This window comes from Andrographis paniculata, unplaced genomic scaffold (assembly GCF_009805555.1).
Source record: "Andrographis paniculata isolate CXL003 unplaced genomic scaffold, ASM980555v1 Contig50END, whole genome shotgun sequence".
In the NCBI taxonomy this organism is placed as follows: domain Eukaryota; kingdom Viridiplantae; phylum Streptophyta; class Magnoliopsida; order Lamiales; family Acanthaceae; genus Andrographis; species Andrographis paniculata.
In genome coordinates this window covers 955,523-978,878 of record NW_026137585.1, presented here as the reverse complement: position 1 = coordinate 978,878, position 23,356 = coordinate 955,523, and the positions used below count along the sequence as shown (strand labels likewise).

The following is a 23,356-nucleotide window of genomic DNA, read 5'->3' as shown; positions in this document are numbered from 1 at the left end:
GGAGAATTCCAGCGACTGCCGCCGGCGAGGTGCACCTTGGAGGACAGTGTTTTTTACTAATTTAAACTGATAACCATTTTAATAGGAATCGATAAAGATAATGATAGAAATTTAGAACACTCCCAAACATACAAACTAAAAATAAAAAATAACCAACCCTCAATTATTCACAGGAAATGCATGTCATAATAATTAATAAAATATTACTTTAACAAAACACACTACTTCAATAAAATTCAAAAAACTTCTCCTATATACTAACAAATAATCACATTACATTTCATTAAAATTTCTCAAAATCATTTAAACAACAAAGCCAGCACATATAATAAGATAAACAAAATAAAAAGATAATTTTTACACACTTATCCCTATTAAATAAAGAAAAACGCCTCTCAAGGCTCTAACGATATCAATACATTAGGAAAAAAAAAATTAATACACCAAATTTTCAATTTCCCCAAAAGAATCAAACAACATATGCAGTCACAACAACAAATCCTTACATAACAACATAAACAAAATAAAATAACATTCAAATGTACTATATGTAACAAATATATAGATATATATATATAATATAAAATATGTGGTTTTTATGTATTTTATATCCATTTTCTTACCAATGTCCTAACCAAAGCCACCCCAAAAGTCTACATCTGCGGTCCAAGCGGCATCCGGTTCGAAAACTGCTGATAACCCGAACTGCCACCTGACCCGCCGCCGGTCGAAGTGCCCAAACTGGAATCCACCACCGGCTCCATCTTCGGCTCAGCCTTCGGAAGCATAAATCCCATCGCCGCATCGTTCATCACCGGTCGAGACTGCTGTCCGAAATACGAATGCCCCGGCACACCTGAAAACCTACCGGAATTATGCCCCATGGCCGCCGCCATTCCCATGGTCTGACTGATTCCGAACCCAAAGGTTTGGCCAGGACCCGCTGCCATCGGCGGCATGCCGCCGGGAAGTCCAAATGCAGGTCGTTGGATGATACTGCCACCACTGCTGCCGCCGCTCCGGTGAAGTTGCGAGGGCTCGGGGCGGTGCGGCATGGCTGAGGGGGGTGCAGCGCCGCCGGACATGTGGCTGTTGTTGCGCGCGGCGGGGACGTCGTGGTTGTGCTTGCCCTCGTAGGTGGTGATCACCGACTTGAGGTCGTGCGAAGCCCTCTCGACGTGCTTCCGGACATTGCAGCCAGGGCTCGTGCACTTGTAATAACTCCTGGAAAGTAAAAGAAAAAACATCATTTATTTCGAGGACGACATCATTTATTCCAATCGACATTAATCCAAAATTAGTTGATTAGTCATCATAAAAGTGGATTCAAAGATTTTCTATTACTATAGATATATTACCAACTAAAAAAACGAGTGGATGGTTAGGAAAACCAAGATACACAAAGGATTAGTAATGGAGATTCTATAAATTATCCAACCGTATATTTCTTTTTCTTTATAGAAAAATAATTCAAATTCGGGCTTTTAGTTGGTAGAAATTATTAAGTACTCCTCACGATTTCGATCCAGAGTATATTCCTATTCACAGTACCCGACACATCTTATCAAATTTTGTCAAGCTTTGTTGAGCTGAGCCTATTCAACACAAAAAAATTTTAATACTCCCTCCGGCACCAAAAATTATATCGATTTTCTTTTTTCCGATAGCCAGCTAAACTTATGAATATTTTATTTATAGAAAAATTTATGCTACCAGAAATGATTTACATTTCCATTATACCTCCAACATACATACTCTTTACCTAGAGCGTAGTTAGTATTCTATTGACACAACAAAAAGTACATAAGTAACATGAGGCTCCGACTTACTAACCTTGGATTAGGATTCCCTTTAACCACTTTTTGTCCGTACTTGCGCCAACGGTACCCATCGTCGAGGATGTCTACCTCACTAGTTGTCTGAACCACGACTCTCGGTTCTCTTATTGCCCTGGCAGCAGTCCCGCTCATTTCCGCAGTGTAAGTTTCGATTCTCCTGTAATAACAAAATACGCACGCCCCGAAAACTACCCATCATGCTTCTGTAATGAAAAGTTAATCAAAACACAAGTTGAGGATAAACCTTCTCTTAGATTCCGATTCATCTCCTTCACCTCCATCGTAACCCAGCGATACACTCCCGTGTGTCGCACGGTCATCCTCGTCATCATCATTCGAAAAAGTGCAAGATCGATCGACGCCACCATTGCCCGGCTCGTAGTGGCCCCCACTTTGAACCAATCCCGGCGGCGGCACAGAAGATGCCGTCGCCTCGACATTCATTTGTCCCCAATTCACAGCCCCCGGAAAGTTCCCCTTTTGCATGGCAGACCAAGCCGGATCACCGTTCGTCTCTGAGTCCAGATGCGTATCGGCTGACGTGATCGACGATCCGAGCGAAGATCTCCGATTTGGCTGAGGTTTAGGGTGGTTGTGGGTACCCTTGTAGATGATCTCAGTGATGTGACCTTCTAGAGACCGTTCGACTTTCTTCTTTGTCGGACAATTCGGATGCGTGCACTTGTAATAACTCCGAGGAAACTCACTCCCTTTCACTTGCTTCTGCCCGTATTTTCTCCAGTTATATCCGTCGTCGCCGGCATTCAGATCTCCACCGCTCCTTCGATCGCCGTCATCCTCCTGTGGCTCATCCAACGGTGGAGAATCACTCACTTCCAATGGCAGATCGCTGCCCCGGTTCTCGCCTTGCGATTTCGGGAAAGTTTGAAAATTCAGATGCTCGACTGCGGGAACAGGAAGCTTCGCACCGGGAAATGACTGCAGCCCGAAACCGGGAGCATTAACTGCCTGATCATCCGACAACAGAACCAAAAGTTAATCATAGACGCAAACGCTTAAATAGGAAAAGCCGTCGGACGAAACGATTAATTACTTACTTTGTTAGCTGCATTAAATTGTGCAATCGATTCAGATTCCAGATTCGGCTTAAATGCGAATGACGTCGTGCCGTCGTCAAAAGCGTTCTCCTTACCCTTACTACTATCACCTGCCACCAATGCAGCGCTATGGTTCATTCCGCTAAACGCAAACGAAAACTTCCCCGTCGTCGGCGACGGCTGAACCTGCAGCAGAAAAGGTAATTCAATGTAAAAGTAAAATCCAATTGCTTACAGTCCCCGTAAAAACAGATTTATATTTTCACCAATGAATTATTGACGAAAACCGGGGATTCGAGCAGATTTGTCGGGCTGAGGCCAGGAGGAATCGTCAAGTACGGAGACCGAACATCCGGATTCTTGGAAAGGTCGGCAAGCCTAAAGCTGTCCGTATTCAATCTAGGGGCATTGAATCCGGCCCGCGCAGCGATCCTGTCCATAAGACCCCCAGAGGATCCCATTTTCGGCTCCGATTCGCTCATGACGATACCATGAATTGGACCTTCTTGATCGGCATTCCCGGAAATACCCTTTCCTTTGGTATCCGGGAAACCGGAGCCATCATTTAGACCAGCGTCGGAACCAACCTGCTGCGGGGCAACATCGTCAGCGACGCTCATCATTGAAGAGAAGAAACTTCGCGGGCTCGGGCTCGGCAGCATCCAATCTCCCACAATGGCACCATGTTCGTCAAAACCACCCATACACGATAGCAGATACGATATGATACCGTGTCGACCTACACTTAGTATCGTCTTCTAACAATCGAATAACAAAAGAAGATCGAAGTCTAGCTCCAATTCGATGCGAAATCCTGAAAATTAATCAAACCCATTTTATTACAGCAACTAACAAGATTTCTTACACGCCAACAACCAAATAGATAAGGGAATCGAAACACAGCAATGGCAGACAGTTACATTTCTTAGAATCACAATCAACGAAGATGAACAAAACTAACAGCATAAGAACATGAAGATCGTTCACATAAACATCAATACAAAATTCAGGATTCAATCAGACAATTCGTGTAAAAATTACATGATTTTTTCAGAAATTGAATCATTATCCAGTTAAATGGAAGTGATCGAATTACTCAAACGCCACAAACAATCAAAGATCTACAAAATCAAGAATCAACACAGTAAAGGAAGTGAAGAACCCTAAAAAGGCGAAAAAAAAGGAAAATTAAACCCCAACTTTTTCGTACCAAAAGAGAAGTTGCGAAACCAAAAATCGAAACAATAATGGCTGAGACAGCGAGTGCGTCAATTGCTCGTCCAAGGAAGAACGAATTTGGGGAAATCGAGCACGAAAACAGGAAGAATCATTAGGAAATGAAGATGAACTAAATTAACTGTACAGTAATAATATTAACAGCTATTAACAACACGGAAAGACTTTGGGAGTACCTGACGAAAGAAAAAATGCAAAATCCCCAATTTTCAAAACCCTAGTCGAATTATTCTTGGGCAGAAATTGAAACTGTGATTCTCGACTATACGAAGAACGTGAAATTGAAGAAACGAGGGGTGATTTTGCTCCTCTTTCACACAAAAAAGGGACCAAAACAGAAGCACACACTGGGGTTTCTTTCCCGATTCCCTACCGATTTCTACCTTTTGTCTGCCTGTCTGTCTCTGTGTGAGAGAGAACGACTCTCTCTCTGCCCGCTCTCTCTCACTCCTCGAAAATGGTTCAACAGTTGGCGAGAAACGCAATTGCGGATGAGATTTGAACAAAAAGGAGTAAAAATATAAATTAGGGAATAAATTTGGGGTTTGTTTGTGGGTTATGGATTTTTGTTGGACCTTTTTGGTAAGATAATGTTTAGTCTGAATTTTGGCAACCTTGTCGATTTATCATCATCACCGACTAATTAATTAATTGTTGTTATTATTATTATTATTATCATTATTATTATTATTGTATATGGTTAAATAATTGCTATTTATTAATAATACTTGTCATTAATTTAAATTTTCAAATTTTAAAATTTTCTTTACAAAAGAACAGCGTGTGTTAATTTAATTTTCTTTTCCTGTTTTGTCGTTTTTATTTCTCTTTTCTAAATGTGTTTGTTAGATGGATTTTGATTTTAAATTTAAGTTTTAAATTAAAATGAAAATTTAATATTCACTGTCCGGAATAAATGATTAAATACTAAAATTTAAGTAAATTGTTATTAGTAAATATTTATATATATCAAATTTATTATAATAAAAAATCAATACTTCTTTGAATAAAATAGACGAAAAAGTATTATTTTAAAATTTAATTATATTTCTAATGAAAATATTTATAGAATATATTATATTATTTTGTCTCAACTCAATTTATTTTATTAATTACTTTTGTTTGTTATTAAAAAATATTCATATTTAATTATTATGAAAATAATCATATTTAAATACAAAAGTATTCTTAATAATTATAAAAAATATTTATTTTTGTTATACTTTAAATGCAAAAAAAAATATATCAAAATTATCTTACATATTTTTATTAATTTTTGGATTTTGAAGTAGATTAAAAAATAATACTTCTTTCGTCCGGCTATGGTATCCACTTTATTATAGACACTAAAATTTATAAGACATATAATTAGTAAATGATTAATAATGTATTAGTCAATATGATTTTTATATAATAAAAATTATTATATATTAATATTAAAATAACTGATTAATTTAATTAAAATTTTAAAAATTATAAATTAAAAAATTCAAAGTGAGATTAAAATTTATAATTTTTCTTCAAAAAAGTAAATGCCAAAATAAGTAGACATATGGAAATGGAAAGGTAAACACGAGATGAAGTGAGTAGTGTTTTGTAGGTTAATAGAAACGTGTATGAAGTTCTAATATTTTTGTTATTTGATTTTATATATAAAGTAATTAATATATATATGTAACTATATTTTTGTAACTCAAGTAAAAATTATTGATATTTTGGTATTAATTACTTTTACTAAAATATAAAATAAATATTTTTGAATTAAATAGACAAAAATTGTAAAAAATGATACTTTGAATTAGAAACGACAAATATTGTTTAATAAATATTTTGGTTTGATCATCTAATATTTCTTTTAACATTATTTCTTATAAATACATAGATATATTACCATAATATATAATATTATTATTTATATTATTGATATAATTTTTTATATTTATAAATTATATATTAATAAATTATGTATATTCGTTATTTTTACACCCTGTGGACAATTATCTTTAGTTCTATCACAACCTACGGCTGTCTGGCTGTTGATTTATTATCGTACATTAATGCCGAATTTACACTAATATAGTGTTGTTGAATTTCATTTCACCGCTGAATTAGAAATGAATTATCAATTTATTTATGAGTTGACTGTCCAATTAAAAAATGCCACGTGGATTCAAAAAGCAAAACATAATTAATAAAAGGATAAATTATTTGCGCATCTGCAAACACTTATTTACATTGATAATTCAATCATAATTATCATTTTCGCTATATTTTTCTAATCTATTTTTCATTTGGGATCCCCAAAATAATAATAATAATAATAAACATAATATTTTATATAAAAGTCAAAATAATCATTATAAAAAATTAAAATACTAATTATAAAAAAAAGTAAAAAATCAAAATATTTATTATTAAAAAAATTAATTATTCAAACTAAAATAACATATTTTATATTTTGACACAATTTTATCATATTTAAAAAAAAATTTAATCCAAAAACACCAAGTGAACATAACCTTTATTTTGAAAATAATTATTTTTATTCTGTAAAAATTATGTCTGTATTTCTTTATCAGCTAAATTTACACATATTATATTTACTAGTAGAATATTTTATTCAATAACAATTTTATTATTAATGTTCTAGTCAATAATACTTCACATGTCCGTAGAGTTATACAGTATTAATGGTCACCAAAACTAAAGAATAACGATAATTTAATATTAAAATAATATAAAAATATTATAGAAAAATTAGTAAATAATTAATAAAAAGATATGTAGAATAAATAAAAATAATAATAACAAATTGAGTATTATTTGTTAAATAAGAATAATAAAATTATGAATAAATAATATTTATTTACTATAAATTAATTGTATATAAATTTAAGGAACAATAAAATATTATTATATATCCCACATAATTTTTCATTTTTAAAAAAATATAATTATATATTTTAATTATATTTAAAATTTTCTGTAATTATTTTTATCATATAATAATTATTTTTATTTGTTTGTTTGGGGGTTTGGATTTTGAGTTGGATTTAAATAGTAAAAATTTTGAATTTGAATAGTTGTATGATGGGATATAAATAGGTGTTGAGTGATGTTTGAATGTAAAATTTATTTTTAGTATAATATAAAAAATAAAAAATAGGTGTTTAATTTGATATTTTTGGGAAAAAAAATTAGATGAATAGTGTAAATCCAAACAAACTCACCCTAATATAATTTTTAATTACTTACTAATTTTAATTTACCTTATATTTCCATATCTACATCAACTTGGACAATTTATCCGATATGGAGAAAGTAATATTCCCTCCGTCCCGGTGCAAGGTTGTCATTTACTTTTTGCAAGTAGATTTTTAAATATTCGTATTATAATGGGTTGCCGTGAAAAAAACAAAAATACCCCTATTAGTATTGTGTAATATAAAAGTAATGACATTTGTGTAATACAGTGTAAGTTTGAAGGATATTTATTATGTTAGGTAGGTAGTACAATTACTAAATTAGGAAATGGTAAACTTGTTTTTGAACGGACGAAAATGACAATCTTTCAATGAAACGGAGGGAGTATTACAACTTTAATGAATTAAAAATAATATTAATTTTACTATTAATTTTTATTTTTCCCACTATTTTTTTTATCATTAAATGATAATTTCTAAAATATTTTTACTATACTTTTTTATATAAACATTTATTTTATTACTATTATGATATCGTTATTTTTAATGCTTACATAATTCGTATAATTGGAGATAAACAATAAAAAAGGAGCTTTCACGTGTTCATCATACATGGCATGAGGTTGGAGCACGTGTCCCATCGACATTTGAATGCGATTTTGTACTCCACAATTCGTGCTTTAATTTAAGCTTCTTATAATTATTCTTTTCGACTCAAACTTAGGGTGTGTTTGTTTGGGGGTTTGGATTTTGAGTTGGGATTTGAATAGTAAAAATTTTGAATTTGAATAGTTGTATGATGTGATATAAATAGGATTTGATGTGATGTTTTGAATGTAAAATTGATTTTTAGTATAATATAAAAAATGAAAAATAGGTGTTTGATTTGATATTTTTGGGGGAAAAAAAATTGAATGAATAGTGGAAATCCACCAAAATCCTTCAAACAAACACACCCTTAATATATTTATTTTATTATCTTTATCTATTCAATTTAAAAATATTTATTTTTATTATAGTAACAATCACTTATACATAAATATCAAAATATTTATATTTTTTATAAATATATTATTTTTATATATTTTTTTATAAAAGAAAAAATATTAAAAATATTAAATATTTTTACTAATTAATAAAATATTAGTATTATTTATTAGTCTATTATTCCTTCTACTCCGACTATCACATTCGAATTATTGTAGATATGAAAATTTAAAAAATATATAATTAATAAATAATTTAAAAATATATTAATGACATAAATATCATACATATATATATTTCTTGTGAATCAGCTGGTGATCCGGTCAAATCAGTGCTGACTTGATCGGTCGTCATATGTTATATTGGTGACCCGTATAATTATTCATATTTCAACATATTTATAATACATTATATATTATATTATAGTTTAGCATACGATCTCTTATACACAACATATACTCCCTCCGTCTCATAACAAGGTATCTATTTACCTTTTATGTCATTTTACTTAACATTAAAAATATGTATAATTTTTTATACAAATGTTATTATATTAGTATTATAAGACATTAATAGAAATATTTTTGCAATTTTTTCTTGATTTGTAATATGTTTTGATATAATAATTAATATTCAAAAATCAACGTGCAAAAAGTAAATGAATATTTACTTACGGGAATGAGAAAATATTATATTATGTATAAATATACCTTGGTCGTCTATGACACATGTTGATGGGTCAAATCAACATTATATTGATTTGACCTAATCAACATAGAATATTCGGCCACATATTTTACTATAAAAGAAAAAATAATCATTTTACACGCTTTTATCAAAATTTATGTCGAATCAAATAAATATAATTTTGCATGATGGAAAAAAATATACTCTTTCTATCATATAAAAAGGGTTTCATTATTCATTTTCGTCCATTTCAAAATAAGGGTATCATTTTTTAATTTAATAATTGTACTATCTACCTAACATAATAAATACTCTTCCAACTTATAATAATATTATAAAAATATCACAACTTTTATATTACACAATACTAATAAAATTATTTTCATTTTTTTTACTACAACTCAATATAATATTAATATTAAAAAATTTACGTAAAAAAATAAATATTACTCTTTACCTAGGACGAATAGAGTATTTATATAGAAGACCTGTACAAATTCATTTTTTAAATAAATGGTTTGCATATTTAATATATCTTTCAAATATCTACGCTCCTTCCTTTTGTCTTGATTCAAATGAATATTTTTTAAAATTTTATAATAATTATAAAATAATATTTTATTTGTCTCAATTCAAAGTGCTATTTAACAATTTTAATTTTTATTTGTCTTATTTCAAAGTATTATTTTTTATTTAAAAAATAATTTTATACTAATATCAAAATATTTTTAATTTTTACTTAAATTACAAATATACTATTGCACGTACGATTACTTGATACAAAAAAGTCAAAGGGAAAAAATGTCAAAATATTTTATATATTTTTACTAACTAATAAAATACTATTATTTATTAATCTACTACAAAACTCCAAATAACTATTTCAAAATGAAAGGAAGGAGTAATATTTTATTTTATTAATAAAAATATGTAAAATAATTTTGATATTTTTGTTATTTATATATTAATTGTATGTATAATAATATATTTAAATATTATTTAAATTTTAATTTAAATAATGTTTTAATATGATATTTTGTAAAATATATATATATAACTTGATTATTAATCATATCTTTTGACATATTGTTAGAATAAATTTGAATTCATTATCAAACACACCCAGTGATTTTGAGTGAAATTTTTATTCAACTTTTTTTTTAAAAAAAATAATAATAAATTAACAAGTTCTAGTGGTGCTTTTGACCGAGAAAAAAAAAACTCATAAATGAAATGACGAAAAAAGTAAAGCTCAAGAAAGATAACAGTAATTTAATAAAAAAAAAAAAAAACTAATGTGTTTTAAGTTTTAAATTATTATTTTATTTATATATATATAGAAAATATAGTAATAGTGATAAATATTATACATGAATAAGTAATATTTATCACTTACATACATGAATAATAATATATATATTTTTAAGTTATAAATTGCGATGAAATATCTATTTATTATGAAAATTTTACAATATAATGTCTTAGAAACTTGTAATAAAAATCCGATTTAGTCAATGGAATTTTAAAGTCTGTAAATTGTTAAATAATTCAAAATTTTGAATTGAATACTTAAAAATTTTAAAAGAATTTTTAAAAATATGTATTAAATATATTTGATTTTAAAAATTCGATAAAATGCTAAATAGTTTTAATTGATACATCCTTCCTACCATGTTCGGACCCGAAGTCCAGGGACCTTCAATGACAAAACCGCGTCGGGGTCCCCGAGAAGGGATTAAGTTAAACCGAAGCCGAACAAACATGAGAATTATTGATATACTAATATTTATTGTGTAATAATAATATTAATAATAACACGGTTCCATATGCTGTACGGATTCCACCCAGTAAGTAAGAGTATTTTTAAAACATTTGGATTTGAATTTTGACCGACATAATAATAAAAATTTTAAATTGAAATATTGTTTCGACCATGATAATAAACATTTATATTATAAGTATACTTCCTCTGTTTTCAAATTTTGTACTTTTTTAACAGAAGTTTTAATAGATATTTTTATTATTTTATAATATATAAAAACGATGAGTTTTTTACTAAATAAAAAAATTAAAAAGTATTAAAGATAAAAAAAAAATGCATAATTTAGAAAGGCGGAGGAATACTACATAATTATTTAGAATATCATATTAAATATTTATTTATATCTATATTATGAAATATTAATAAAAATATTTTTATTTTTTTATTTAATTTATACTGTTTTAATATAATAATAAATATTTAAAGATAAAAAAAAAAATAGATGTAAACATTTAAAGTGGACATAGAGAATATAGAATTTAAATACTATTTAAATTAAAATTTAAATAACAATATTAATTTAAAATCAAACCAAACAAACTATATATATAATACCAAAAATAAATCAAATTAAATACCTTTTCATTGTGTTGAATTATTACTATTGTATTAATTATTAAAGAGACTTAGATTGAAAGCAAACCTTAATAGCCGTCTAAGTGTGCAAATGGACAAACAAGAGAACCCTTTTTGTATGCTTTTATTACACACCATTTATTTGGCACCTTTGTCTTGCCCCTTATTATATTAATTTCACTCGATTCCTATACTTAATCCAATTGACATTTTTATATTTAAATAATAAGAAAAGCAATCAAATTTAAAAATATTTTTACCCTCCCCAGATTTAGATGATTTATTTATTTATTTAAAATATATATTTTTTTTCTTTTTTCTTACTTACAGAAAAAAAAAATTACACAATCTTAATTTACAACTTTAACTTTATTTTTATTTGCAATATTGTCACCAAGAATTATATTATTTACACGTTCAAACTTCAATAACATGTAAATGTAAACTATATATACTAAGCGATTACAATTGTCCTGAGTTTATTTTCCATTCACAATCTTATATTCATTAGTCATTTTTAATACAAAAAACTAAATCCAAAATACAGAATATATATATATATATATTTCATATTATTATAGACAGAATTAATATGGATCAGTTCTCAAGGGTTGAAGTTTTAAAAGGTGTCAATTGGTTTTAGCAAATAATAAATTCCAAATACATTTTCCAATGAAAATTTTTAATTGGAAATTTAACAAAATTTACATGAAATGGCTTGGAAAGGTTCATGGACAAGATAGGAAACAACAATAACAACTAACAATTTTTAACAAAAAAATACATTATTTTTTAATATTTTTTTACTATAAAAAGACAAAAAATATAACAATGATTATCTACTTTTATTAAAATTCATACACAATTATACGAGGACGAAGTAACAATAAATAAACCTTATGCTATTTCTGTCTTGCCTATTAAGGTTTAACTTATTTTACTTTTTATCAGAAAAGAATTAGGATGCTATTAATTTATATATTATATTTATATTACATTAATATAGATGATATACTATCTATAATAATATCTTGTGTGTTATTAGTTACTAGTGAATACATCCAACAACACTGAATTTAAGAATTTTAAATTCAGCACTGTATCAATTATTTATTTTTTTTACATAGTTTGGGAACTCTTACATTCAGCCAAAGCTAATCCACTTTGTACCTAAAAAATAACAACGGCCAATTCCAGCATTACCATAAAAATATATAAAAACAGAATTTCTACTTTTAATTTTTTAGTTTTAAGTAATTCAATTTTTTATAGTTTTAAATACAATTTATAACTTTATTTTATATAAAAGTTTGAAGATTAAACTACCAAAAAAAGTTGTTTGTTTTTTAAACATAGACGATTTTCTAATTAATATATAATATACGAAATACTGCTTCTATAAAAAAAATTTGAAGTATGATCCACTTCTAATAATATAAAATTACTAAAAAAATTTAGAAATAATAACCTTGTCATAAATGTAAATAAAAAATTATACATGTTTCTTATGAAACAAAGGGAATATATTTTTTTTAATTTTATTACATACAAATATAATATTAATATTAAAAAAATTAAATTGAGGACAATAAAGTATTATTGATAATAATAAATAAATAAACAGATATTCTCTGTAAGGGAGAAAATATCACATCACACAAAAAACCGTATCAAGATAAAAATAGGAAACAAAATGAATAATAGTAATAATAATAATTGGGACAACGAAGTTGGGAAAGGCCAGAGAAAGTCATGTCATGAAATGGCCCCTCACACAACAGCTGTAATAACAGAATCACTGACTACTAACTCATGAGAAGAGAAGAGAAGCAGACCAATGTGTTGTTTCCTTGTAGTCAATTAATAATAATAATTATATTTATTTATTGCAACAACTTACTGGGCAAAGAAAGAATGAGTTTGACATGATATATTATGAGATCACACATCACAACTCAACGCGTGTGTGCCTGCCTGCGTCTAAAACTAAAACCTTTCTTTATTATTTAGCAAAATTATTTATAATCCAATTGTAGTTATTAAATATATATATATATATATATATTTAACACAATTCCTAAGAAATTATATGTAATATTTTCAGAAAATCTTATAAGCAATTTCGCACAAAATAAAAAATTATATGTAATATCCTTCTTTTATGCAAACATATTCCTATCCAACTACTATTTCATATCAAAATTAAAAATAACCACCGCAAGAGTGTATATATATATATATATATATGTCTATACAAAAGGGAAAAACACTAATTAGAACAAAAGAACAGGAAAGCTATTATATTGATGAGGTTTCAGTCACCAAATAGAATATTATTGTCTTGCTTTATAGCAAAGTAAACGATATCATCAAAACCATATACAGACAATTTCACACACAAAATTGATATTTTTTAGAGAGAGAGCGAGGGGGGTGGGTAATATCTATTCACAAGTCTTCTTAGATTATCAATATCGATTACGCAACAAAATATTGTGTCAAACCACATTTCAATAGACTTAAAACAAGAAAACACTAGTTCATATATTAAAATAAAACTAAAAATAACTTAAGCCCCAAGCTAAAACTCAAAACTCAAATTTCTATGGAAAAAAACTGGTTTCATTCACTTGTATTTTTAACAACTACAGTAAATAATTCATCCTCTTCATCGATCCTACTGGGGCTACTTATCTAATTGTATCTTATCGAATCAATCCGACATGGCTCACTTAACAACCAAGTATTCATCAAATTCAAATTCGAGCAAAGTATTTATCCAATGCACTTGAATTTTGTATCAAAATATTTGACACATTGTTATCCAAAGCACTTACAGTAAACAGACTAATTTAAGCACATATTATTTTTAGGCCCAATTATCCACCTAATCACTCAAGGAACCAAAAGCATAATTTGAGCAGAGATAAGGACATCAAATTTCATTTTAGCACTAAAAGAGTGTTTCCTTAGCAAAACGGTGAAAATACAAAGTGATGCAACGTACCTTTCCGGCTTCAGTTTGAATATAGATCTTTTGGATTCAGCTCGACTCCAAGTATTCAAAGCAAGCTAGTTTCTGCAGCCAAAATACAAACAATTGAAGGAAAAGGATACGGATAATAAAACCAAAAGAATCTACACCACAACACTTACACAGCCACTCCAGCTTGAAGAAACTGTGCAGTACGACAGGGCAAGAAATTGGTGTGGCAAATGAGTTACAACAGTTTGGAGAGATATGATCAGATTATTAACTTTGAATGAAGCTGTAAGGGTTACATTCTCACTCATTCGTTATGATACCGTAAATCATGAACAAATTGGAAAACCAAATTACACACAGAAAAGCTACTAGGATTACTTGTGTGGTATATTCCCAACAGGATACCTAGACATGTAAATGGTGCCGGCCTCAAGGAAACTGGGTTAAGGGTGGGGTGAGGGGGGGGAGGGAAGAAATGAAAAAAGCTTTTAGATGAAAGGGGTTCGCCCACCCCTTCGACTGTGCCTGTCATAAGCTGTGTTGAATTTATCGACCAGTTCATTCATGGTGCTGCACAGAGAAGATAAAAGATTAATGGTATCAGTTGTCTAGCTACCTTAAGGTAATTTTTGGTATTATCTAGCACACATACCTTGAGCAGTTGGTGAACATGGCAAGGAAAGTAATCAATAATGTGTCATTATATTCCTGGGAAGCAGAAATACATAGCATTAGGAAAATCAATAATGATAGAATATTGATTAAAAAAATTTAAAATTAAAAAGTGCTTTTTGCTCGAGTATAAAAGTAATCCAACAGTTGTATTCAAGTAAATCATGTGTATAAAAACCAAGAACCTTCAGAAATCACTTACCATCAAGAAATTATCTTGAAACTTTTCAGATTCAATGGCAGGTAATCTTCTCAAGAGACTAGATACTTGTCGTAGCAATGAATTGTCACAGGGAATATCTCCTGCCACGTCCAGTAAGATTAACATTTTAATTCAATCAACGTTGCAATGGAGATACAATCCAGTGGTATTCTCGGGTTTTGATATTGATGGCAGTAAAGATGCTACAGATGCCATGGGAACAGAAAGCAAAAGTAAAAATTCCATGGATAAACAGGACAGAAGAGTTTTCTGGACTTCCACCATTGCTGAAAATTTTGGAGAAACTGAACATCTTTAGTTCCACAAAAATATATGTTACGGGCTCCTTTTCCCCATCCAAATCCAAATGCAATTTACTAAATCGTGCACTTCTGTAAAAATTTTGAAGGGGGTCAGAGAATGTGGCATGTACCTTTCTGCATTAAAACTAGATAGTGATGGAGAACTCGGATTCTGCTATTCAGCATCTTCACAGCACTGTGTATGCCAGTGAGGTGAGCAGCCACTGCAGAGGATAAAAGTAGCACTAACTTTAGCAAAAGGGACTAGATCAACTGGATAAAATATCAGTACAAGAGTTACATTGAGTTGCCGCAGAACCCCCATCAGATGGCTTAAGATGAGCAACATGATCAACAGATATTCGTTCCGCTTCCACAGTCTAGTAAGCAAGTGAACGAAGTGATTATTTCTTGTAATCTCAATCATGCCAAGAATGTGAAAAATCAGGAGACAAAACTACCTCTATGGTGTAGCTTGAGCGAACAAATATGAGTTGAGGAGCACCATCAATAACATGCAGCTCTATTAATTAACATACATGGAAATTAGAAGAAGAAGAAAAAAATAAAAATGATTAGTATTACAAAAACAATATATATAACATCTCATGACTGTTATTCTTGCTTTCGTTCATGAATGAACAAACCATGATTTGCTGAGCCTATTCCATAGCAACATGAAGTAAACCAATCCAAAAAAAGGAAACATGGTTGGCTGCTTGATTTCAATAAAAACATGAATGAGAAAACTGCTCCAAACGTAAGACAATGTGGGCATTTTGAGAATCGAGAATTCAATGTCAAGTAATTGCTGACATGCTTCCAATAATATTCCACACACTTAAAATACCTACTGATATGGTCAGTTCGTCTTTGGGTGCAAAGCCCTAATTGGAAATAAAATCAAGAAAATTCAAAGGTATTCAAGAATTGACAAACTATCAAGTTTCAGAACAGGCAACAGCACAGTAAAAAGAGAAGAATGCATTGGAACACAAACAAGGGAAAACTATATGCATATCCTAAGTAAAAGCCACCAAGAAATGGTGAGTACAATTAAGTTGAAAACGAAAGCATACCGCTTTCAAAAATCGTAATAGGAAGGTCTTTCTGTGCCGGATTAATTGAAGGATTGAGAAGAACATAAACTGGGCTCTCATTTATATCCATCAACTGTTAAGAAAATTTTATTTATCATAAGAACAGTGGAACATCTGCCATAATTACGACACAGAAACATAAAGGACAGAACTGGAATAGTGTTCATACAAACAAATATTCAAGACGTTCATTTCAGATACAAATATAGTACATAATGTCAAATGAGTTCATTTCAGAAAATATCCACATCAACCTTTACTTTCTCACGCTCTTACTATGTTGTGACACAAACAAAAATATAATCAGATTATTCATGAGTTGCTTATATTAAATACCAACTGGCGCATTGAAATCTTGAATATGCAATGACACAGCAACAAATCTAAGGAAAATAAAATTAGCTTTTATGTTCACTTTATAGTTTCACAGGCCATTGTATGCATAATTTCAGCTCGAATTATAAGATAACATTAATCCACTAAACTAAGATGATGTACTCACTGCTTTGTGGATGGTCATATCGGACTCTTGAGCATCGTTCCCCGTTGAATACCATCCGAGAATATAAAATTGCGGAAACACCTTCTTATCTAGCAATCGCAATCAAACAAGAATAATTTTCAACGCAGAAAACAGTAAACAAGAGCTGAAGAATTCAAATGAATAGAAACAAAAAGAAAAAGGTAAGGTACACACAGAGCTCTTGCTTTTTTTCAAGAAAAGTCCGATCGAGTGAGTGATTGTCCGTGTCGTATAGAAGCTCGAAGCTGTTGAAGATCTCCACCGTTCGACCGCTCTGGATTCCAAGAACACATCCAAACACGCGCGGCGGAGGAGGCTGCTGCAACAACGCATCGCCGACGGACTGAGGCGGAACCGACTGTGACTTCACCCGAGTGTAATGATCAGAGATGTTAACAATGACGAGCGGATGCAGCTTGAACGTCAATCCGCTGCTGGAGGACGACGCCATCTTCTCCGTCCTCTGAATTCAAATTCTGAGCTCTCAAGCTATACTCTCTCCATCGCAAACCCTAACTCGAATTCAAATAGGGTTCTAGAGCATTCTCCTTTCCCCCCTGCACTTTGCCTTCCCCCTTTTTATATGTCCCTATTCCACTCCACAATCGCCAAGCGTCAATCTAAAATAAATTTTTCATTTTCATTTTTTTTATTATATAATTATTTGTTTATATTTAAATAATTGTTCAAATTAAAAATAAAATAAATTAAGTAAAAATCAAACTAAAAAAAAAAAAAAAGGAAGCAAAAAGCACTCTTACTGTTATATTTGAGCTATTACTTTTATATATAAATTTAGAGCAATAAAATATACTAAAGGATTGGAGACTTGGAGGGTGTTTGGGATAGTTTTTAGTTTACGAACGATCTGTCAAAAAAAAATTAATTTAGTATTTGGTAAATTAATTTTTTTAAATAGTCTTTTGGACTAAAAAGCTAATTTTTGAAAATTTCAATCTATCCAACGTTTTGAAAGAATTTTTTATTTTAATTTTGATTATTTCTTATTTACTCTTAAAACTTAATTATTTATTTTATATATATATAAATATTTTTATAATAGTATTTATTAATTATTTTTAATATATTTAATTTATTAAATTATATTTTTTATTTTTGTAAATTTAAAATAATTACTGTTATTAATTATTACATATATATTATTTTATTTGTAAAATATATAAATTTTTAAAGCTATATCAAATAAAAAAAACAAAAATTATTAATTTATTTATATATTAAAACAATAATTAACATCATGGGTGTGTTTGTTTGGGGGATCGGATTAGATTTTTACTATTCATCCAATTTTTTTCCCCAAAAATATTAAATCAAACACCTATTTTTTATTTTTATATTATATTAAAAATCAATTTGCATTCAAAACATCACATCAACACCTATTTATATCACATCATACAACTATTCAAATTCAAAATTTTTACTATTCAAATCCCAACTCAAAATCCAAAATCCCAAAATAACACACCCATAATAAAAATATATACGAAAGATTTATTATTTTATATATTATATAATTTCAATAAAAAATGATTATTGTTTATAGTAAAAAAAAAAAATTCAGATCTAAATAATACAAATAAAAATAAATATTTTATAATATTTTTATAATTTTTAATAATTAATAATAAAAATTCTATAATTAATAATAAAAATTCTCATAAATTTCAAAACAAAATGAATAAAATTAAATATTTTAAAAAATAAAATATCAATGACCTTAATAGTCACTTGTTTTTACTAAGCATTTTAATACAAACTGCTAATTGAATTAGTTAACAGCTAAAAGCTATCAGCTAATTGTCAAACGCACCCTTTATTCGGTTCCAACTTATTTGAGCTTCTTTGTAGAATATAAACAAATTGGTGAGTAAATTTTCGATCAAATTCATTTTATAATTACACTCGACAAAGTTAGTCACACATAAGCAAGTTTGATGTGACAGGTGGATCGGAAGTCGTCGAGAGTTTGTAATTAATGAAACGATAAACTTATTTTTTAATTCCGCAACGGGACCTATATTAGTTCTGTAACCGAAGTATGTTGAAAACTAATCTCGAAAATTTTTTGTATTTTTAGTGCTTCGGCGGCGGAGATATCTACATGACATCTACGTGACTTACCGGATGACACATGACGGATATGTTGATTTTTTTTAATGTATTTTTTTTTAAAAAATTGTAGTTTATTTAATTTTTCCTTTTTGTACAAATTAAAATTTTGAAAATTAAAATGTTTTTAAATAGTTAAAAAAAAAAAATTATGTGTCCGTCAGGTATCTTTGACCCGGTAAACACGTGTCCTTCGATGAGCATGGCATATGCCATATAAATATCTTTGGCATTGAAAAACTAAAATTGCAAAAAAATTTCACTTACTTCACTAGCTTGGGATTATAGCACTAAATTAGTAAAGATCTATGCTCAATTCAGATTGTTCTATATAAATTCAACATTCTAAACAAAAATAATAACGATAATAGGAGTATAACATAATTTAAGATTCATATATTAAGTAATTCATCCTTCCAACATAAAAACCGAAAACTCTATAATCCAGCTGCATATGATTTCTTACATACGAACAGTTGCTGAGACAATGAATTCCTACAATAGATTTTCGCCGGTAAAACAGCTGCATGGTTCCTTCACAGTCATTTTCGACGTCGCCGGCCGGTCGATCTTCGAAGCCCCGGCAAGAATCGCGGGAGGCTGATCAGACTATTCGACCTCGTAACGCCGTCAAGAGCTAACCATTCATCGTCTTCACTAGCGATGTAGTTGGCGAGGCTTCGACTCGCAGATCTCTGCATTGGCTTTTCGACTTCCTCCGTAGCCGGGACGATCTCTCCGGAGTCGTTGGTCGAACTTGCCGCCTTAGGTAAGGTACCATTGGGAGGATCAAAATTACATACTTCGGTCGTATGATCGAGGAATAAGCACACGGCCGCGCAGTCGTCGATCTTTGATGTCGGGTACTTATACCGCCATGCTCTGGTGGCATAATCGACGAGAGCTCGAGACGCGGTGGTGCGACAGGAAGAGGAAGCGACGATGTCGACGGCTTCCTGGTTCGAAAGAACGTCCCACACCTGCGTAGACGTCGAGCGAAAGAAAGCTTTAAAACCGGCTCATAATTTAGACAAAATTGCTTATAACCCGAGAAATCAAAATTGTGCATATACTTTTCAAACCACAAATAGGTTATAAACAATTTTGGGAGAATTCGAACAAACTATGTTTGAAGTAATACTAGTACCCCGTCTGTGGCGAGAATAACAAACTCGTCTCTATTAGTTACGCGATGGTGACGAACTTCCGGGATTGCGATCAAACCGAAGTCTTTCAGACAGAAGTCGCCAAAGGCTCTGGACATGGCCAGGCCCGGTGAGTTGCTGTCTGGCAACCATAGGCGCACAACATCGGGCTCGTCTTGCATTGCGAATACTCTTCCTCTGCATTTCTGTATCCTCGTGGTTTCTCCTGGAAATAAAGATCGAAAATTGGTTAGATTCGTCGCGAAATCGAGTAGTCTGATGAAACAGGAAGGCTCAAAGATAATCATGCATAAGAAATCAGCAATGGATAGAAGGATGTACTTGGGAGATCTGGTTTCAAATCCTCTGTAAGCTGTAATGCAACAAGAACATTGTTGTCGTCTCGTGTTGCCAATACTGCCCGCGAATCGCCAACATTTCCAGTTATCAGATCCCGGCCCTGAAATCACATTTATGTTTCTTGAATTGGGCAACAGATTTGTTAAACAACTAGTTTGCTTCCACAAGTTATGTTTGAACCATGCAATGGATTGTGATATAATACAGTGGAATCAAACTGATGTTCGCACAACAAAAAGATCGAAGAAAATACTCAGAGATTTAATCAATCAACAGTCTACTCGAACATTTCTTATGAAGCTCAATACAATGGCAATGGCTTGTCTAAAACACCATATGGTTTCTGTCTTTTTCCATCTATGACTACCAGAAGAACCGAATGGGAAATTCGGGTCGTAGATTGGATTTCACAAGCGACCATTCAAGTTTTCGACAATCTATCAACTAACATTCCTCAGAATTATATGCACAGATTCAACATGAGCACCAATTTCTCCATCTATGGCTACCAAGAGAATCAAATTGAGAATTTGGAATCTAAGAATAAAATTCACAAGCAAGATCAGGGAAGTACCTCCATTACCAAAACGACAGCAGTTGTGCCGCTGCAGTAGCAATCGATTCGGGGATGAGACTTGAGTTCGTCATCCATTAACTCGGAAGCCTTCAGAATTGACCTCTTGAGCGCCGTATGCGTATCTGGAACAATCTCATCGCCGTCATTATCACTGTTGTCATTTTCATCACTGCCATTGCCTTCCAATCCATGGCAATTTTGAGGAATGATTTCCCACTGTAAACGCAGCAATATTGGAAGAACATCGCGCACTCTCCTGGCAACCATGTGACCATAAGGACCGTGTCCGTCGAACACTCCGCAGAACGTTGCGTTTCGATCTGTTCTCCCCAAATTCTACCGTATAAACAATTGCAGGTAAGTTATAAATTGCGAAAATGCACGGAAATGTTGATGTTCATCGTTCGCATAATTGTTCGCAGAAACAAATTGAATCATGTTCTACCAATCGAAAAACCTAATCTAATCGACGAGCATCTCTACAGCATACGAAGTTGAATCGATTTCTATGAAAATGAACCTACGAAATTAAAACTGACCTCCCACACGAGCATCGAATCCTGGTTGACTCCTTTCCTCCCTTGCTGTGTGTACAGGCTCGCGATGCGACTGGCGCCGTTCGAATACAGCCGCCCTGGAATCCGATGAAACTCCCGCATCTCTGACAAGTAAGCCGCCGCCACCTCGGCGCCACTATCCAGCTTGTTGATTAAGGCGGCGAAATCACCGGCGCTGTTACTTCTCGACTTGGACCGATCAATCTTACCATCGCTTCTCTTCTTCTTCGTCGTCGCCGCCGCGGCCTTCACGTTAACCGACGACTGACAACCGCCCATTGATTCCGAGACTCGGCTAAATTCCGAAATCAAAAGGCATCCAAACAATCAAAAAAATCACGACAATCAGGTGTGGCGGTTAGGATTGAGTACGTAAAAAAAGGATTTACAGACGTGTTGGCGATTGAAGAGATTTTCCGGCGCCGGATTCTGGCCTGGTGTGGTGTAGGAGATTCTGAAGGACAGACTGACAGATTTGGCAGTGGCAGCCAGGCAGCAACAATTCAAAAAAATAATGCTTACACACAACTGTACGGCGCGGGTGTTAAATGCAATTAATTACCCGTCCTCAAATATAATATCAATTGCCTATATTAATATTAGGATTAATATGTAATTATGGCTTTATTTATTTGCTTTATGTATATAAAGTATATGTACACAATTTGTATCTCTTTTATATTTTGGATTTAGACAAGAGTTTTTCAGATTTTGAAAACTTTGAGAATAATAAAAATATTATATATATATATATTTGGTCTCATTATATATCATAATAATCAATATTAAATTTTATTGATTTATTCGTTATAATTTGGGTTTATTCAAATAAAAATTAATTTTGGTTAGGTAATAAATATTGTACTATGTGACAATAAAAAATCATGTTAGAAATATGACCATGTTGAATCAATTCATATTCACTGCTATGTTCTAACATGAACTCACTGGGACTGTTTATTATATACATTTATAATTTACTAAAATGTTTTTTTATAATTATTTAAAACTATGAAAAAGGTCAAATTTGTATCCTTTCTTTAAACTTTGATACTACAATTAAAAGACAAAGTGGTTGTGTTTGTTAAGTATTTTTAATTTGAAATATTTTTATACTACTACCTCCATCTTACGCACTTTGTCTGCTACAATGTAGACACGATATTTTATAAAAGGTTTAATTAGTAAATAATTAAGAATATATTAGTAAAAATAATTATCTTATAATATAAATAATTATAAATTAAGATTAAAATAACTAATTAATTTAATTAAAATTTAAAAAAATAGTAAAAAGTTTAAAATAGATTAAAGTGTGTAATCATTTTCCAAAAAAGGAAAGTAACATGGTATATGAGATAGACAGAAACGGCAACGTGGACATGGAATGTG

At 30.8% G+C, this 23,356-nt stretch overlaps 3 protein-coding genes across 6 annotated transcripts; all 3 read right to left on the bottom strand.

The window, feature by feature from the left end:
- Positions 1 to 435: 435 nt before the first annotated feature.
- Positions 436 to 4,664, bottom strand: LOC127253249 (probable WRKY transcription factor 2). 4 transcript variants are annotated; one of them, XM_051277716.1, is made up of 7 exons: positions 4,309 to 4,630; positions 4,107 to 4,147; positions 3,163 to 3,710; positions 2,897 to 3,082; positions 2,083 to 2,807; positions 1,834 to 1,995; positions 436 to 1,224 (listed from the first exon to the last, which is right to left on the bottom strand). In XM_051277716.1, exons 3-7 carry the CDS (start codon positions 3,598 to 3,600, stop codon positions 654 to 656), a joined length of 2,082 nt encoding a protein of 693 aa, XP_051133673.1. In that variant the 5' UTR covers positions 3,601 to 3,710; positions 4,107 to 4,147; positions 4,309 to 4,630; the 3' UTR covers positions 436 to 653. The 4 variants fall into 4 exon arrangements, with proteins under 4 accessions (XP_051133673.1, XP_051133674.1, XP_051133675.1 ...); XM_051277717.1 differs by lacking the exon at positions 4,107 to 4,147 and having other exon boundaries at positions 4,516 to 4,664; XM_051277718.1 differs by lacking the exon at positions 4,107 to 4,147 and having other exon boundaries at positions 4,506 to 4,632.
- Positions 4,665 to 14,637: 9,973 nt separating this feature from the next.
- LOC127253453 (COP9 signalosome complex subunit 6a) lies at positions 14,638 to 17,777 on the bottom strand. The gene is made up of 9 exons (XM_051278066.1): positions 17,367 to 17,777; positions 17,172 to 17,260; positions 16,649 to 16,742; positions 16,031 to 16,092; positions 15,871 to 15,949; positions 15,701 to 15,793; positions 15,268 to 15,368; positions 15,046 to 15,101; positions 14,638 to 14,963 (listed from the first exon to the last, which is right to left on the bottom strand). The coding sequence occupies exons 1-9, from the start codon at positions 17,641 to 17,643 to the stop codon at positions 14,882 to 14,884; spliced, it is 933 nt and encodes a 310-aa protein (XP_051134023.1). The 5' UTR covers positions 17,644 to 17,777; the 3' UTR covers positions 14,638 to 14,881.
- Positions 17,778 to 19,711: 1,934 nt separating this feature from the next.
- On the bottom strand, positions 19,712 to 22,243 carry LOC127253362 (probable protein phosphatase 2C 6). Its single transcript, XM_051277922.1, has 5 exons — positions 21,947 to 22,243; positions 21,405 to 21,743; positions 20,813 to 20,930; positions 20,473 to 20,696; positions 19,712 to 20,305 (listed from the first exon to the last, which is right to left on the bottom strand). The coding sequence occupies exons 1-5, from the start codon at positions 22,241 to 22,243 to the stop codon at positions 19,868 to 19,870; spliced, it is 1,416 nt and encodes a 471-aa protein (XP_051133879.1). The 3' UTR covers positions 19,712 to 19,867.
- Positions 22,244 to 23,356: the final 1,113 nt, after the last annotated feature.